The following is a 17748-nucleotide window of genomic DNA, read 5'->3' as shown; positions in this document are numbered from 1 at the left end:
AGAGAGGGAGGGAGGAAAAGAGAAAGAGAGAAGGGAGGAAAGATGGAAGGCAGGACAGAAAGAAGAGAGAAAGGAAGGGGAGAGAGAAAAAGACAAAGGAAAGAAAAAAGGAAGGAATGAGAAAAAGATAAAAGCAAGGAGGGAAGGCAAGAAAGAAATGGAGAGGGAAGGAGACCGAAAGATACAGAAAAAGAAAAAAAGCAAGAGATAGAGATGCAGAGAAAGGCAGATGCAAATAGAAACAAAGCCAGGCAAAGAGAGAGGAGAGAGACGGGGGCTGGCGGGGGGAGGGAAGGGAATTATGAGCAAGTGTGGGGGGTGGGTAGGAAGACCGCGGGGCGGGGTGCCAGGAGGACTCAGGCTTGTGTGAGCAAAGGTGAGGCTGAGAGTTCATCTCTCTCTCCAGTCATACAGTTGAGGAACCCAAGTGAGGTTTGAACAGGGGCTGCGTGGGGGATTCTCTGGAGTTTCTCATGGAGCAAGTCGCAGGATGGACACCATCAGAGGGACCAGTGGCCAGCCGGGGATGGGTAGAGGGCTGGGACCATGGCTGACAGCCTGGTGGGTGCCCATGAGAACAGGCAAGGCTGCTTCGTGCTGCACATCTCACACTTTCCCAGCTGAACAGTTTTTTTCTTTTCATCTTAATATGGGCAATAATATTCTGAAAAGCAAGTGTGGCCTTTCAAGTATGTTGCTGGGGAAGTGGATGGGTCCCTGGGGTTATATAAACTCAGCAAGACTAGTCTGTGTGTTTGGAGTTCTCGGCGCGTGTCCAAGGATTAGAACTACGGAGGTACATTTTTCTTCACGTCTAATTATGTCTTATGTGTTTGAGGAAAGTGATGCTTCAAAAGGGGCTTGTGTGACAGCCCAGCTAATTGATGAGATCATTGTGCAGACACCTGTCAGGCAGGATGAACAAAGGATGCTGAGATCGGCTTTACCTGCCCCTCACTCCATGTTCCAACAGCCAGCTGCCCGCTGACTGTCCGATTTGTTGCTCTCTTGCTTCTGCCCCACAGGGGCACTGAGTAGTATTTTCTAACCAGAGAGTGATAATAATAACACGAGGATAATAGTAATAATAGCAGCTGACACTTGACTTTCCTGTATGCCAGCTAGCTTGCAAAGCCCACTACATAATCCTCTTTTAAAATGCTGTACAAAAACTGAGATTGCTATTACACCCATTTTTACAGATGAAGAAATAAGATCCAAGGAAGTTAAAGCACTTATTCAAGGTCTCTCACCTGGAAAACAGAGAAGCCAGGATGAAAACCAGCTCAGACTTTGGAATTTGAGCACTTGAAGTTCTGTACTGTCTCTATAACTAATGTAAACGCTGCCTTTTCTCTCTTCATTCCTTCTGCCCCTTTCTTCCTTCATTCCATCTACAAATACTCATTAAGTAACCCCAGTGTATTGGGCACTGGGCTCTGTGCTCAGGATATAGTGTTGAGGAGTTCACACCATCCCTGCCTTCAGGGACACGACAACCTAGAGTTTATTTCCAGCTGGGAAATTAACATGAAGAGAAGCTCCAGCACTAAATCTGCCTTCCTCTTGAAAGGCTGGTTGTATCAACAGAAGATGGCCCCCTCCTCCTCCTGAAGATAGCTCAACTCTCCTGAGTAACCCCAGACTGTCCTCAGCTCCTAGGGGTGGAAGTCCACCAAGAAAACCCATAGAGAGGAATCCATTCCACTTCATTGTAAGCAGAAGCAGGGTTTCTCTGCACGTGGCCTCCCAGTACTTAAAAAACATGAGCTCTATATTCAAAGAGACCCAAGTACACATGCAAGCCCATCCTCTCTATGGCTGCTGCCGCTGTTGCTGCTAAGTCACTTCAGTAGTGTCCGACTCTGTGCAATCCCATGGATGGCAGCCCACCAGGCTCCTCTGTCCATGGGATTCTCCAGGCAAGTACACTAGAGTGGGTTGCCATTGCCTTCTCCTCTCTATGGCTGGGTGACCTGAAAGAGGTAACTCAACCTCTCTGTGTCTCAATTTCCTCTGTTATAATGGGGATGAAATACTATCTACCTCACAGCCGCTGTATGGAAATTACTGAACTCTATTTCAGCTCTTATTCCCTCGTGATATGATATATACATTCAACGAATATTGAATGAACGAAGCCTCTGTCTCAGAGGCCAAATTTAACCTTTATAATGTTTATAATAAAGATAGTTTCTTTGGTTCACTCATGACTTACTGTAAAGGAGTTAAAAGCAACTAAAAATAAAGATCAAGTGAGGCTTATCCAGACATAGACCTAGCTTGGAAGAAGTGTTTTTAGATACATTTTTCTTAATCTAAGGTATATTGCTGACTTGTGAAGAGTCAGGCAGTGGCAGCCAGCATCAGAGGTTTCCAGAAGCAGGGAGGTGGGGCCTGGTGCCACAACACATCTCTGCAGCATCTTTGACATTTAGGAGAGTGAGGGCCTGTTTCTTGGGGTCAGCGGTTACAGAATGAGGGTCTTACACATCCCAGGGGGTCCCCAGGCCACAGCCCTTCCTGCTGATGGCTGAGATACAGTTAATCCTTGTCTCTTCTATTATTCATGTATATGACATGGATATTCAAGGATATGACAGAGGCACTTTATCCTCTTAAAATTTTCAGAGATTCCATTTCCAAGTGTTGCAGGCCCCTGGGGACTTGGAGGTCTTGCTATGGTGTAGACCCTCTTATCCAGGGCCTAGGGTAGGGGGCAGACAGAAGACAGGGGCAGTGCAGACAGTTCTGAGGCCGCCTCTGTGGGGCAATCTCAAGAGCGATGGATGGGAGAGTTCCTGGCCCTGGAATTTCTAGTTCAAATTTGATCCTTCCATCTAATGAATGGTTGTGGGCTTGGAAACAACTCTGAAACTCTGGATCTGGGAAATTACAATGGCTCATTTTTACTGGGTGTTTATCATGTGCAAGTATACTGCTTCAAGTTCACAGGTACCGCCTGAGGCTGGCCATAATGCCACCCCACTTCACAAATGAGAAAGTCAACTCTCCAAAGGGCTGGAAGATGGAGCTGGTACTAAGCCCAGGGAGTCCGACTCTAGAACTCATGGTCTGAAGTCTTCACTACTACATACTCTCCCTCCCGGATGGTTGTTACAAGGGCTACATGAATTCTGTTTACAATGACTCCGGTACACAGCTGGTGTGGGACACAACCTGGTGTCTTCATCTCCTTCTGGCTCTTGAGATCTCACACATGCACCCTCTAGTTGGGGTGCTGAAGAGTACAGACAGCATAGCTGGACCGTGGCTGATGGAGGGGGATATGGGTGAAACAGTCACAGGGCCTTGAAAAGGGGGCTTCATTCAACTAATAATGCACACCAGATGCAGAGAGGAAACTCGGAACAATATCACAATGTGGGATGGCATGAGCTAGACCGCCAAAGATGGCTTACGAGACTGAAATTGACAAGATCCCTAGGAATGATTTTTTTTTTTTTGAGATTAAATCATGGATGGGACTCTTGTTAGCTCAGCAAATAACTTTTCCAGGACAGAAAAAATGGCTTGCAACAGACTTTTGTTTCACAAGTTTTTACTGCATTTATGATGTAGCAGTAACAAATCAGTGGTAAAGAACACACCTGCAGATGCAGGAGATACAGGTTTGATCCCTGGGTTAGGAAGATCCCCTGGAGAAGGAGATGGCAACCCGCTCCAGTATTCTTGCCTGGGAAATCCCATGGAGGGAAGAACCTGGTAGGTTATAGTCCATGGGGTCACAAAGAGTCAGACATGACTGAGCGACTAACAAAGATTTGGTTGGAGCTTCCCCGGTGGCACTAGTGGTAAAGAATCCAACACAGGAGATGCAAGAGACAGTGGCTCAGTCCCTGAGTCAGGAAGATCCCCTGGGGTAGGAAGTGGGCAACCCACTCCAGTATTCTTGTCTGAATTCCATGGACAGAGGAGCCTGGTGGGCTGGAGTCCATGGGGCTGCAAGGACTTGGATGTGACTGAGCACTCACAGAGATTTGGTTAGGGGCGTTACCTTCTCAGACCATCTGACTCTGCTACTGTCAGAGGAAACCAACAGCATCTTCAGAGGTGTGACTGAGCAGCGGAGGCTCAGGCAATTTCGATGAGGAAGTGACTGGCTCTGGATTGAATTATTTCCCTATATGATATTAAAGTTGCCTTCCAAATCACGTTTAGGTTGGCATTTTTCACTTCCTGCCTGCAAATTCTGCTTCATAGTCTCTGATAAAGTCAGACAGAAGAAGTCTTGGTACCACGAGGACTGCACACTTTATATGAACTCAGTTTAGGAAACTTTTTCCTAATTAGGTTGAACCTGCTTTGTCATCTGATCATCATCAAGTTAGAAACCATATACCCAGGCCACAGCCTTTCTGGTTCTTAGAAATGTCTATAGCTGGCACTAAAGTAGAAGATGAACAAATATGTGTTGAATGAATGAATAAATGAATGAATGAATGATTGAGTTGTTAAGTGGAAAGAGAAGCGTGTTTGAATCAGTCAGAGGACGATGTGAATCCTAATTTTGCAACTTATTACTGGCTTTTCACCGTGAAAAGGGAAGCAACCCAGAGAAAGAGGCTCTATGAATTCATTTCCTATTGTTGCTACAAAAAATTACCATCAAGTTCCATGGCTAAAAACAAATAAAACCAATTTATTCTGCCAGAGTTTTATCTTGTAATAGGATATATAACAATGCAGTCTGTATTACATTATATACAGAGGTGTTAGATTGCAGTTCTGGAGATCAGAAATGCAAAATGGGTTGCCCGAGGCTAAAATCAAGGTTTCAGCAGAGTTGTGTTCCTTCTGGAAGCTCCAGGGGAGTCCCTTTCTCTGTCTCTTTCAGCATCGAGGGGCTGCCCACATCCCTTGGCTTATGGTCTCTTCCTCCATCCTTGAGGCCAGCAGTGTAACATCTCTGAATCTCCTTCTGACTCTTTTTATCAGACCCACCTGGATAATCCAGAAGGGTCTCCCCATCTCGGGGTCCTTTCCTTAATCCCATCTGCACAATCCCTTTTGCTGTATAAGGGATTATGACGTGGATGTCTGGGGTGGGGTGGGGGGAGTCAGGGATGGAGAGAGAATCACCCTGCCTATCACAGCTGGGCTGTGCGCTAAGTCGCTTCAGTCACATCCGACTCTTTGCGACCCTATGGACCATAGCCCACCAGGCTCCTCTGTCCATGGGATTCTCCAGGCAAGAACACTGGAGTGAGTTGTCATGCCCTCCTCCAGGGCGTCTTCCCAACCTACGGATCGAACCTGTGTCTCTTGTCTGCTGCATGGGCAGGCAGGTTCTTTATCACTGGTGCCACCTGGGAAGCTCCCATGCCACATACCACCCATTAAATCTTGATTGGGAAAAATGCTATTTAGAGACCCATGCACCTGAGAGCTGGGCAGCCCAACCCCAACCTTCAAGTGCCCACAGATTTAGCCAAACCACATCCTTTTGGCCCCACGCTATTCACTTTCACTAAACTTTGCTTTACTTTAGTGCTATTAGACTATGTGACAAGCACATCATAAGAAACAGCATCACAGAAGAAGTTGCATTTATTGTAACTGTTTTGTGAGTGGATGTACATTACATGTCAGCATACATTTCTTATGAGAAATGACAGATAATTATCCCTGGTCTTAAAATCCAGCACTGGGATTTCCCTGATGGCTCGGTGGTTAAGACTCTGGGCTTTCACTGCAGGGGTAGGGGTTTGATACCTGGTGGAGGAACTGAGATCCCACAACCTGCATGGCCTGGCCAAAAACAAAGTAACTAACAAACAACACCCCACTACTGGCTATGGTTTCCCTAGTGACTGGTTTATTTCCATCAAATGAACACTAGTGCACATGGCTGATCATTTTTCTCCCTTTGCACAACCCACTATTCGGAAGCCAAGAACCTCAACAAAGCTACAATACATCAAAGCCTGCATTATATGCACCATTAGTTACCCACCCTCGTTGTCCCTTTTCTCCAGTTCCTTCCTGTTTCACATTTTATTTCTTCTAGGTCTTTGTTAAACATTTCTTGCATCTTCTCTATCTTTGTCTCCAGGCTATTTATCTGTAACTCCATTTTGTTTTCAAGATTTTGGATCATTTTTATTATCATTATTCTAAATTCTTTTTCAGGTAGATTCCCTATCTCCTCCTCTTTTGTTTGACTTGGTGGGCATTTTTCATGTTCCTTTACCTGTTGGGTATTTCTCTGCCTTTTCATCTTGTTTAGATTGCTGTGTCTGGAGTGGGCTTTCTGTATTCTGGAGGTCTGTGGTTCCTTTTTATTGTGGAGGTTTCACCCAGTGGGTGGGGTTGGACGATTGACTTGTCAAGGTTCCCTGGTTAGGGAAGCTTGTGTCGGTGTTCTGGTGCGTGGAACTGGATTTCTTCTCTCTGGAGAGCAATGGAGTGCCCAGTAATGAGTTTTGAGATGGGTCTATGTGTTAGGTGTGACTATGGCAGCCTGTAAGTTGACGTTCAGGGCTATGTTCCTGTGTTGCTGGAGAATTTGCGTGGTATGTCTTGCTCTGAAACTTACTGGCTCTTGGGTGGTGGTTGGTTTCAGTGTAGGTATGGAGGCTTTTGGATGGTCTCTTATTACTTAATGTTCCACGTAGTCAGTTTTCTGGTGTTCTCAGGTTTTGGGCTTAAGTCTCCTGCCTCTGGATTTCAGTTTTATTCTTCCAGTAGTCTCAAGACTTGTCCAACTATACAGCACTGATAATAAAACTTCTAGGTTAATGGTGAAAATATTCTCCACCATGAGGGACACCCAGAGAGGTTTACAGAGTTACATGAAGAAGAGGAGAGGGAGGAGGGAGATAGAGATGAGCAGGAGGAGAAAAAGGGGGACTCAAGAGGAGAGAGACCGATCCACGCAGTTCTCTATTCCCAAAGTGTTCTCCATAGCCCAGACACCCACAGAGATTCACAGAATTGGATTGGGAAGAGAAGGGGAAAGGAGGAAATAGAGGTGTTCTGAGGTAGAAAACGGACAGTCAAAAGTGGGAGAGAGTAATCAACACACTCCTGAGTAAAAATGGGAACTGAATATTGGACTCTTAAATGTCCAAAGTTTATATCACATACTGAAAAACAAAGATTAAAAATCTAGAGTAGAAGTTAGACTCTTAAAAATACAATATTAAAAATAAAAACAAAAACAAAAAATTTTAGAAATATATATGAAGTTCAGTTTAAAAATAGGGCTTCTCTCTTTTTTTTTGCAAGGTTATAGTGAAATGAAAATGAAAATTAAGGAGTAGTAGAGGAGTAATAAAGGACTTTAAAAGAAAATAAGAGAAAAAGAAAACAACAACAAAAAAAAAACAAGAAAAAAATTTTTTTCCTAATTAAGAAAATCGTAAAAATCTATGAAAATGAAAGTTAAGGAGTAATAGGGGAGTAATAGGGAATTTTAAAAGAAAATAAAAGAGAAAAAATAAAAAAGAAAAGAAAAGGGAAAAAAAAGTAAAAATATATCTAGGGATTTCTCTAGAGCTGTTGCGGTCAGTGTGGGTTCGGCTCAGTTTCAGATAGCTCCTCGTTCCAGCTTACACTTCTCGATATCTACAGGCCCCTTCCGGTGTAGTCAGTGTTACCTACAGGGATTTCAATCAGTTGCACTGGTCCCTTCTGAAGTGGTTCCCTTTGTTTATTTGGCTTCTGTTTGCTGGTCTCTTCAGGGCCTCATTTCCGCCCTGACACAGGCGGGTGGAGGTGGTCTCTTATTCAGGTTGCTAGTTCAGTCGCGCTGCGGGGAGGGACGAGCGCTGTTTTCCCCGTCTGCCCTGCTCAGGCTCCGGGCTGCTCTATATGGAGCGGGCCCTGCGTTGCGTGCAATTCCAGTTTTCGGGTACTCCACAAAAGCGCGGACTCGGCTGCGCCTGCGTTTTGTGCCTTCCCCGCCCGAGCAGCTCAGGCAGCCAGGAGCTTGACGGGCGCTCTCTCCCCGGGTGCGATGTGCCTTCTCCCCTCCGCGATCCCAGGCTCAGTTTCAGCTCGCGCCGGTCAGGTGCGTGTGCCCTGTGTTTAGCCACGACCCTCCCAACGGATGTCAACCATCCAGAATCTCAGGAAGTCTTTATTAGAAACTGGAGGCCTGTTTGCAGTGTGGTAGGGGGTGCCATCTCTGGGGCCGAGTTTGCCCCTTTCCCCTCCCCCCTGCCTCCTGCCTCTGGCGGGGCTGGGCCGGTCCACAGCCGGCTAGCTCTTCTCTGGACTTGCTCAGACCCTTTGTTCTGCAAACAGCCGGCAGCATGTTCAGGCCGGTTAATTTTCTCTCTCTTTTGCAGTCCCACAATTTAAGTTGGTTTCTCACAAAAGCTCCCTCCGATTGCCCTCAGGGCACTCAGGCCTGGTCCTTACCCTAAGCAATGCCTCCCGCTCCTCTCCGTTCTGCCCTCACTTGCTGGTGGCGGATGCGGATGTCTGGGGTACTTTTCTGCTGGGAGTTGCTTTTAGGTACGTAATCTGTGGGTTTTATTTATTTTCCTCCCAGTTAGGTTGCCCTCCGAGATTCGAAAACTTCCCCCAGACCCGCCAGTGCGAGGGTTTCCTGGTGTTTGGAAACTTCCTCTATTAAGACTCCCTTCCTGGGATGGGTCTCTGTCCCTAACTCTTTTGTCTCTCTTTTTATCTTTTATACTTTGTCCTACCTCCTTTCAAAGACAGTGGGCTGCTTTTCTGGGCGCCTGATGTCCTGTCCTTTAGTTTAGTTCAGAGTTTAGTCCTTCAGTGTCTGTGAGCCCAGAATAAGGCATGGTAAGAACTTTTGTTATTTCCCAAGACATTTTTTTCTCTTTTGTGAGACCCAGGTCCCTGATACATTTCTCTTGGTTCCAAGAAGAACAAACTCAAATGAAAAACAAAAAATCAAAACATAAAACCAAACAACGTCAATGCCAATATTTCAACCCAGACTCTCAGCAGAACTGAATCTAGCTCACTGTAGAGCCTGGCACTGAGGCTGATAAAAGGAAAACAGGTCTCTCACACTTTACATGCTGAGCACATCGAGCTCATAGATGCCAGCATTCTAAATGGCTCACTTGCTGTTAATAGATTCACTGGCACTGAAATCCATTTCTTTTCTGGGGGATATTTAACTTTTATTGTATCTTTACTCATGGTCAAAAGACATTGGCAAATTTGCTAAAGTGATCGAAGATACTCTTCTTAAAGGCATTCCTGAAGTTTTGCCTTCATATCTTTGTATTTGAGCTTGTCTTCTTGGAAAGGAAAACCAGAAATGAGCTTTATAGGATATAAGGTTTTAGTAGTTGTAGAAAGCCAAGGTTAAAAAAAAAAACCAAAAACCAACCTTAGTAGAACCACCAATGAAAAAACCTTTAAGATATACGCAACCTAAGAGTTCATCTCTGAGTGCATAAAACGACAGAATCTTTAACACTAAGAACCTGTCATATCCTACTAGATAGTGTATCCAGACCTTCTCTTTTTAATCTCTATCCCCATAGAGCCCAAGATGTAGCATGTATTCAATGCACAGTCGCTGAATTAATGAGTAACATCTCTCACTCTCTGTCCATGGAATTTCCCAGTCAAGGCCTGACTTAGTGACTGACCACAAGCACCTCTCATTCTGAAAGGTTAGAGTTCTCCTCCAACCCCAAGACACCCAGGGGAACACAGTGCTTGCTGTGGGACAGGCGGGCATTACCTGTGATGTGACTGGTACTGAGATCCATCCAAACCATGAAAGAAATCTCTGCCATTCCTCAGCTCCAGGGCAGCAATTTTAATTTCCTTTATTTCTTCCCTTGTCAAAACACACCTTACAGATGACATTCCTACAAGCAACCACTCTCATGGGTAGACTTAGATTAAAGTGTCATTCCCACTGTGCTAGTACAATCTCCGTCTACCTCTCTGCCACTCAAGAAAATATATCAGAACACAAATGAACGAGGATGCCATTACTTTGGGAAGTATCATGAATTCGTGGCAACTTATTGAAAAGAGTAAATCATCCGCCATTTTGGTTTCAGATAATATTGGTTGTACATGACCTATGAAGGATCTCACAGTGATGGACGTGAAAGTTCACCGGGATGCCAAGAATGAGAGAGTGCTTCTCTACAGAATCCACCACTGAGACACACCATCTAGGAGATCTTCCCAAACCATCTCTGAGGCTCACATTAACCCCAACACACTGGTCTGTATGAACTCTGCCATGCACGTGAGATTCAGGAGAACCACAGTGATCATCTCTACAAATGGGGACAGCTCACATGGAAACATCCGCAAACGCATGCCACGCCACTCTCTGCGCCCTGACCCCGGGGAGGAGGACGCACAGAAGCCCACTCACCACGCCGCCGCCAGCCGAGTGTATGAGCACAGACATCCCTTCTCGGAGGTTGGCGACTTCGAAGAGCATCATGTAGGCGGTGACGAAGTTCATGGGGAAAGCAGCAGCCTCAGAGAAGCTCATGTCCTCGGGGATCTTGTAGACAAATTCCACAGGTGTGCACACCACCTCTGCCCAGGCGTTGTAATTGACAAATGCCATGACACGGTCCCCGATCTGGCAAGAGGGAAGCACGGGGTTAGTGGAGGTTTCTTGGTCTTTTTTTGAGAGATTTCTCAAATACACTTAACGATCTAGCAAAAATTATAGAGTTCTTCCCAGGAAAAAAAAAAAAAAGAAACCTTAAACCCTCAAATATGCACACCTTCACCTCACCTGCCTTCTGAGGCATTTGTGGATGCTCTGAAACCAATCTCTGCAAGCTTCCCAGAGGCCATGGAAGCCAGGGTCTCTATCCCTCTTCCCGAGCATAAATATACGATGTGCACCACATCGCATGCTTTGGAATGTTAGTGTCAGAAGCTCACATTACTGATCCGACCTCTCATCTAATCTCTCTGTTTCGGGACGTGGAGGGTCAAGGGGGCAGGACTGGGAGTCAGTCTGCTCTCTTTGGCTCTCTCCCACCCCATTCTGATTCCCTGCCAGGCTAGTTCATGCAGGATTTGCATCAAAGGTTAGCACCGGACTACTGATGGCATTAGATGTGAAACGTGATGCGTCAGAAAAGTCACCTAAATGTGATTGCAGGGAATTGAATAAAAGCAACCAGGTTCAGAGAGAAATGGGAGAATGCCAGTGGGTGTGAGGAGTGACAACCAGCCTTTATTGCCCCCGTGTTATATGGCAGACGTTATCCTAAAGGTGCCACATGTTCCACCTCCTGATTAGAAGAGGCAGGGCTGAATACTGCCATCTTTTTAAAATCAGTGGTTTACATAGCCAGACACCAGGCAGAAAAGAAAAGAGTGGTCTTCCCTTTAAAGTGGTTATAATCGTGTGCTAAGTTTTTTTTTTCCCCATAGCATATCATTATTCAAGGGAAATACAAAGTAAATCATCATGAACAGCTTAGAGTTGCCAAGTACTAGTTCAATGGAACCATTCTGCTACCTGATGTTAGGCTTATACTGTGACTCTTCAATGCAATATTCAAATTGTTACAGTCATAGTGATTTCTCAGTAAACTAATGGCTTTCATATATCTGTGTTTTAGTTTACTTTTTTTTTTTAGTAATTGATTCTACTGTTTTCTTCTAGTTTAGCCTTTCTCTTTTACTTCTGTTCAACAAACAACAACAAAAGCCTCCCGTGAGACTGATTTTTTTATAGTTCCATATTACAGATGAATGATGAGAGGTTTTTGCAGACACTTAAACTGAAGCAAAACGAAGGTCACATCACTGATCTGACCCAAGAGTCATGCAGTTAGAGAGTAGCTGAACCTGGATGTGAACATAGCTAGGCTGACTCCAGATACAAATAGCTAATTCATTACACCTATGTGCTACAAAGAAGACACAGACTTATATAAGGGTGTGCAACAGGGGAAACCTATCAAGTCTGGGAATATTAGTTTAAGGTCTTTAAGTTTCAGTTTCCTTGGCTCTTACATGAGTTTAATATTAGGAACGGGTCCTTATGAGATTAAATAACACAATAGGCAAGCAGCCTATGTGGCATGGTGCATGTAAACTGAGGAAAGAACAATCAATGCTAACTCTTAAAAAGACTGGTTCCTGATCTCCCATGGAATTCACAGTTTAACGATCAAAAGCTAAATATCGACCCACTGAGTTTCATGAAGCAGAGGAAGAGCTATCTAATGAGGAAACTGATGGATAGGAGAGGCTGTCTCATGGGCAGTGAGCGCCAATCCTTGGAAGCGTTGAGAATCAAATGATGATGTCAGGAATATCATGGCCGATGCGAGGGCTTGGACCAGAGGATCGCTCAGGTCTAATATTGGCATCCTCCTTTTACAGAGTCATGCAAATCTAAAGCTCTATCATAACACCACAGAGTAGCTGATGACCTGCAGTGTGAACAGAGTGGGAAAAGAGTATCTCAACCGCCTTGACGGTGATGGTTGTGTCTGCTCCAGGCCTCTCATTTCATTATCAAGATGGCAAAAAGGGGGTCAGCCATCAGATAAACCCTAATCTCAGAGTCCAGAGGTGGTAAACTTTTAAAAATATATCTAATTCACCTCATTATTTGCTTCTGTTAGGGAAAAGAAATTAGTCCTTGGCAACGAAGCCCAAGTGATTCCTTTTCTGCAGTGCTCCCAGCAATAATTTTTCAAGGCTTCCTTGTAATCGATCAAGCCAAGAGAGCTAGCTGTTCCGTGTGTTGCTGTGTGGAATTCTATCTCCAACATGATTGAAAATCTCAAGTCAGACTTATAGAGGGCATATTAGTATTGGTTTTTCTCCCCAATCATGCCCTGACTGGAAACCTGTAGGTGGCTTCTTTTGTTTGTGCAGCTGAAAGTACTGGAGGAGGGGTGGAAGAGATGATGGATCAATCTGACAATAAGCAAGCCAGGGCTAACTAGCAAAAGAAAGATCAAACATAAGGGAAAATATATATAATCAAGCACAGTGATTCCTCCCTATAAACCAAGGTCAACCCATCCCTAAAATGATGGGTTGTTTATCCAGTGCTCAGGATTGATAGAGCAAATGGTATGATCTTTTCCTTTGGGACAATGTGGAGGAATGAAGAACAGATTGTATTTCTTATACACAGCATTTTCAGGGAGAGACGGTGCTGCCTCTGGCTATATTGCCTACCTGGGGACAGAAAATGTAAAGTCATAGAGAAGAAAAGAAAAAGCACATTTACTTCTCTCTGAACGTTTTTTTGCCGTGTTATCTGGAAACCACTGACAAAAAGACAGATGAGCTGGTTGAGGTGTTCAGACATTCATCATAATGAATTTGGAGCATATTGATATTTTCAAAGTATACTGAAGCTCCGAGCTACTGAGACCAACCAGCAGGCTCAAAATTGATTCCAAGGGGGTTTTCGCATTGCCTTTTACAGGATTTTTCTTCCTGTATTAACCATCCAATGCAGCATTTGCAGGTGGGGAGGAGGGGTAAAGATTGTAGGACTGTAGGAAGAGTCAAAATTCTCTAGTGGTTTGAATTCAGGTTCACCTTCTACTTGCTCTCATTCTGACCTCATGGAAAATTACCAAACCCTTCTGAACTTCATGTCTAAGGGGATAAGAATCTTCACCTTGCAGGGTTGTGATGGGGCTGAAAAACAGTAACTTGCCCATGTTTCCGGTTATGGTGGATTCTCAAGTGTGAGGTCTCTTTGTCTCTCCATGGGGAAGCATTAAAGTTGAGTGAGAGCTCTTATGCCTGATTTCCAACGGTTTTTCTTGCTCTCAACTATCACAGTTTTGTGTAGTTGATTTGCCCATAGGTTTTTAGTTTTTATAGACCAGATCCTATCTGATTTGCATGGTAATGGTAAAAAGGATCTTTTCAGTGATTAAAAATTTTGTTATTGGGAGTTATGTACACATACAAAAAACAGAATTATATAATAACCCTTTGTAGACTTGTCTTACTCCCTGTTCGCTTCGGCAGCACACATACTGTCTCATTGTCAGACACCTCTACCCTTGGTCTTTAAATGCCCTTTCTCAATGTCTGAAATAATAACTTATAAGTGATCACTTAAATGCATTGGTTAAATAGATACTTAAAGGCACCAAACTATAAAACACAGAGGCTATTTCTCACCAACCTTTGCATTTTGTAATTAACTTCTGAGCCTGATGTGATGGTGAAATGGGAGCCACGGGTAGAGAGAGGAGGGGTATACGCTTGGTTAATCCACGGCCAAATCCAAAATTGCATTCGTTTTAATCTTTTTAAAAAATATTTTTCTTTTTAAAAATCTTTTTAATAACTATAAAGTGAATAAAGAGGATGCTAAAGTTTCCCCTGGCCACTTCACCAGACTGTTGCCAGGAGCTGTAACAAGATGGTCCCTGAGAAAGGCATGATACATTCGGAAAGTTCTATCACTTATAAACATGTGTGAAATAGATAGCTAAGGGCAGTTGCTGATAGCACAGGGGGCTCCAGGCCACTCTGTGAAAACCTAGAGGGGTGGGGCGGGCTGGGGTGGGGGGAGGTTCAAGAGCGAGGGGACTTATGTATACCTATGACTGATTCACTCATTGTATGGCAGAAACCAACACACTACTATAAGGCAATTATCCTTCAATTGAAATAAATTTTAAAAAGCAAATAACAAGAAGACACGTTATAGATGATTTCAAACGCATTTTGCATAATATTTTGTTTAATCTTGTATTATTTCCATAGATTCCAGATAAATATCACCCTTTCAGTCAGAAGTCAAAACATTACCTCAAATCCTTTAACGCTGTCCCCCAGGGCTTCAACAATCCCAGAGCACTCAAATCCTGGCACCAGGGGGGTCTTGGGAGGGTTGTCAATGTTCCCCTGGCGCACCATCAAGTCAATGAAGTTTAAACCACTGTAAATAGCAAACGTGAAAAGAGAGAAATTCACAATGAGATGGAAAGAAAGCACTGACTTGACTCTTCTTTCCTTCCCATCCCCTCCCTCCCCTTCCTCCCCCAGTTCCTCTCTTCTTTCTTTTTTAACTTTCTGGCAAAATGTGTCTAATAGTAATGTTACTTAGACATTGTTAGACATTGTTAACATTGTTAGACAATGTTAATGTTTGGTGACTTTAGATGTCACCAAAAAAGCAAAACAACCATCACTCTAGACAACTTATGCTTTCTCAGCCCTTCAAATGGCATCTGCAGCATTCACGCTCTAATTCAAGAGAGAGCCTCTTTGTCCCCACTCACAGCCTCCTTACTCCTACTCTAAAAATGTATTGACCAGCCTGGTCATCAGCCCTTCTAGCACTTAATTCAGGGTAAAAAAATACTAGGAAGAGTTTATAAGAAGAAACATAGAAAGCAGCCAGACATAATGGCCACCCACCAATCTATGAAAAAGAAAGAGAAAAAAAGATCTAACTTAAAAGGTCTCAAAAAGACTGTCACCAGTAGCTCAGCTGGTAGACAATCCACCTGCAATGCAGGAGACCCTGGTTTGATTCCTGGGTTGGGAAGATCCCCTGGGGAAGGGAATGGCAACCCACTCCAGTATTCTGGACTGGAGAATTCCAGGGTCGCAAAGAGTCAGACATGATTGAATAACTTTCACCGTCAACCATCTCACAGACTTACACCAGCACCATGCCATTAAGGGCAGCCGTAATGGTGGCCGAGCCATTCAGAGGCCACGCTGGGTGCACCGCAGCACGGTGACTCGAAAGACAGAGGTCAAAGGGACAGGCCGGTGGTGTGGGAAGACTGGAAGGTTCGCTTCAAAAACCTGAGTTGTCTCTGGCTGAGAGAAGCCATTTGGTATTTTCTATAGACATATTACTTTTGAAATAAGGAAGTTATCACTAAACCATGTCAAAGTCATTGCCTTGGAAAACCACATACTTGATTCTAATGATGCTACCAGTGTTACAAACTATTGGTTTTGTTTTGTTTCTTAAGAGCTACAGTTGAAAATTGCGTTTAACACCCATGAAGGAATGGGGTGAGAAAGCATGTATGTGAAACATGTGAACGTGGATTTTTTTCGCACCACATGTGGCTCTAACATACTTCCTGTTTTCTCAAGCTGCCATCTAAGGAAGACGTGGGTTGGAGAAACCAAACTCCTCGGTCTGGCCCAAGGCCTATTATTCTCTGACTACAGCTTCTTTCCCAAGCAGAAGACTTGAACTCTCTCTTAAACGCAGCTTGTCTGTTTCCTCCTGGGCCTCTTTGGAGCCAAGGACACGTGGACGTCTACCTACCACCTCTGCTCTCTGCTTGCCAGTCTCGCCATAAGCAACGGATAAGGGCAAGGAGGGTAACTTCCTTGAAAGGTGGATTTGAGAGTCACCCCTTTCTCAAGGTTTTTCTAGCCACAAATGAGGTAAGATTCCCATATTCCCCCCACTGACGTATCTCTGACGTGTGCCCTTTCTGAAGACAGCTGCATGCCTCACACTTCTGGGCTCCCAGAATACCTAGCATCCCTCATACCCACAGCAACATAGTAGGTACTCAAGCAACATACACTGAATGAAGGAATATTCATGAATATTCAAAAACATGTACTGCCAGCTTGAGTACTAACTCCTTTTAGGAAACAGCCAAGGGATGCTCAGAGTCATGGACAACTTTCTGAAATATGTGTGCAGACTTCCAAAGATCCTGTTTTGGTGTTTAATAGTTTTTAGGGCCACTTATTAACCAAAATGTTCTCCAATAATGTGACTCAATAAAGTCTCAATTCCACGACTTCTCTCTGGAGAACCTTGGGTCAGTTCCTCAACCTCTCTAAGCCTCAGTTTCTTCATCTGTGAAATGGGGGTTATGAGAGCACCCATATCACAGGGTTGTTGGGAAAACTGATGAGAGTTAAGCATTGTGCCAAGTAAAAAGTATGTATTCAATAATAACAATATCTATTAAGAAGGCTGAAGTGTGAGACACATTTTGGGAAGATTCCCATTAAATGAGAGTGAAAGATCGTTTCAGAGCTGAAATGGGAAAACTTGAGCTATCTGTAAGCTTCACTTCTGTGAAATAGTCCATTTTCTGACACAATCAAATAAATAAAGCATCACTGTATAACAATAAAAAAAAAAAAATTTCTACATCCCAAATCAAACATTCCATCTCACTTCACACGTATTTCAGCTCACTGTGTTATATCCCCCATGTGAAAACTTATGATTTCCCAAGACTCTGATGGAGAAATGGCAGAAGAGATGACTTGACAGATCTGTAAACGTGCCAGCCCCTTGGATAAGGCTTCAGCCTAGGTGCTGTTGCACTGCTCCGTAGGGCAGCCTTCAATTTCCATCCGGCACGAAGCGGGTGCAATGATTATAAATGAGGAGCCAGCTACTCGACGCCAGAGAGAAGGGCTAAGACTGACCTTATAGAGCCAGTAGCACCGTTTTCTCAGTGAGGCATGCAGTGATCCCGTCAGGACGGAAACAGGAAGGAGCTGTGTCCCACGTGAGGGGGTCAGTGTTGTTTATCTCAACACAGAGGAGCTGAAGAGGCGCTTACATCAGACCTGCCGCATGATGCCTGCCCATGCGCCTCCTCCTCATACGGACCTAGCCAGCATTTACTGAGGGCTCCATTTGTGGCAGAAACTGTGATAAACACTTTCCTTCCATTGCTTAAGTCTCAACAACAATGGACTATCATACCCACTTTTCAGATGAGGAAACTTAGACTCAACAAGTTACTTGTATAAAGTCTCACCTTTGGAAACTGTCAAAGTCAGGATCCAAATCCAAGC

At 44.2% G+C, this 17748-nt stretch overlaps 1 protein-coding gene and 1 non-coding gene across 2 annotated transcripts in view; one reads left to right on the top strand and one right to left on the bottom strand.

The window, feature by feature from the left end:
* The window catches only part of VAT1L (vesicle amine transport 1 like), a 172222-nt gene that overhangs the window by 128607 nt on the left and 25867 nt on the right, over positions 1-17748 (bottom strand). Inside the window, exons 2-3 of the mRNA XM_065920430.1 lie at positions 14755-14884; positions 10358-10573 (exon numbers count right to left, since the gene is read on the bottom strand). Of these exons, the coding sequence (XP_065776502.1) occupies positions 10358-10573; positions 14755-14884 (346 nt within the window). The remainder of the gene's footprint in view (positions 1-10357; positions 10574-14754; positions 14885-17748) is intronic.
* Positions 11254-11410, top strand: LOC136162256 (small nucleolar RNA SNORA15). Its single transcript, XR_010662064.1, has one exon. It is a non-coding gene; the product is annotated as a small nucleolar RNA SNORA15 (small nucleolar RNA).

This window comes from Muntiacus reevesi, chromosome 2 (genome assembly GCF_963930625.1).
Source record: "Muntiacus reevesi chromosome 2, mMunRee1.1, whole genome shotgun sequence".
Classification (NCBI taxonomy): Eukaryota; Metazoa; Chordata; class Mammalia; order Artiodactyla; family Cervidae; genus Muntiacus; species Muntiacus reevesi.
Note: the sequence above shows the minus strand (reverse complement) of the source record. Positions and strands in the feature narration are given on the sequence as shown.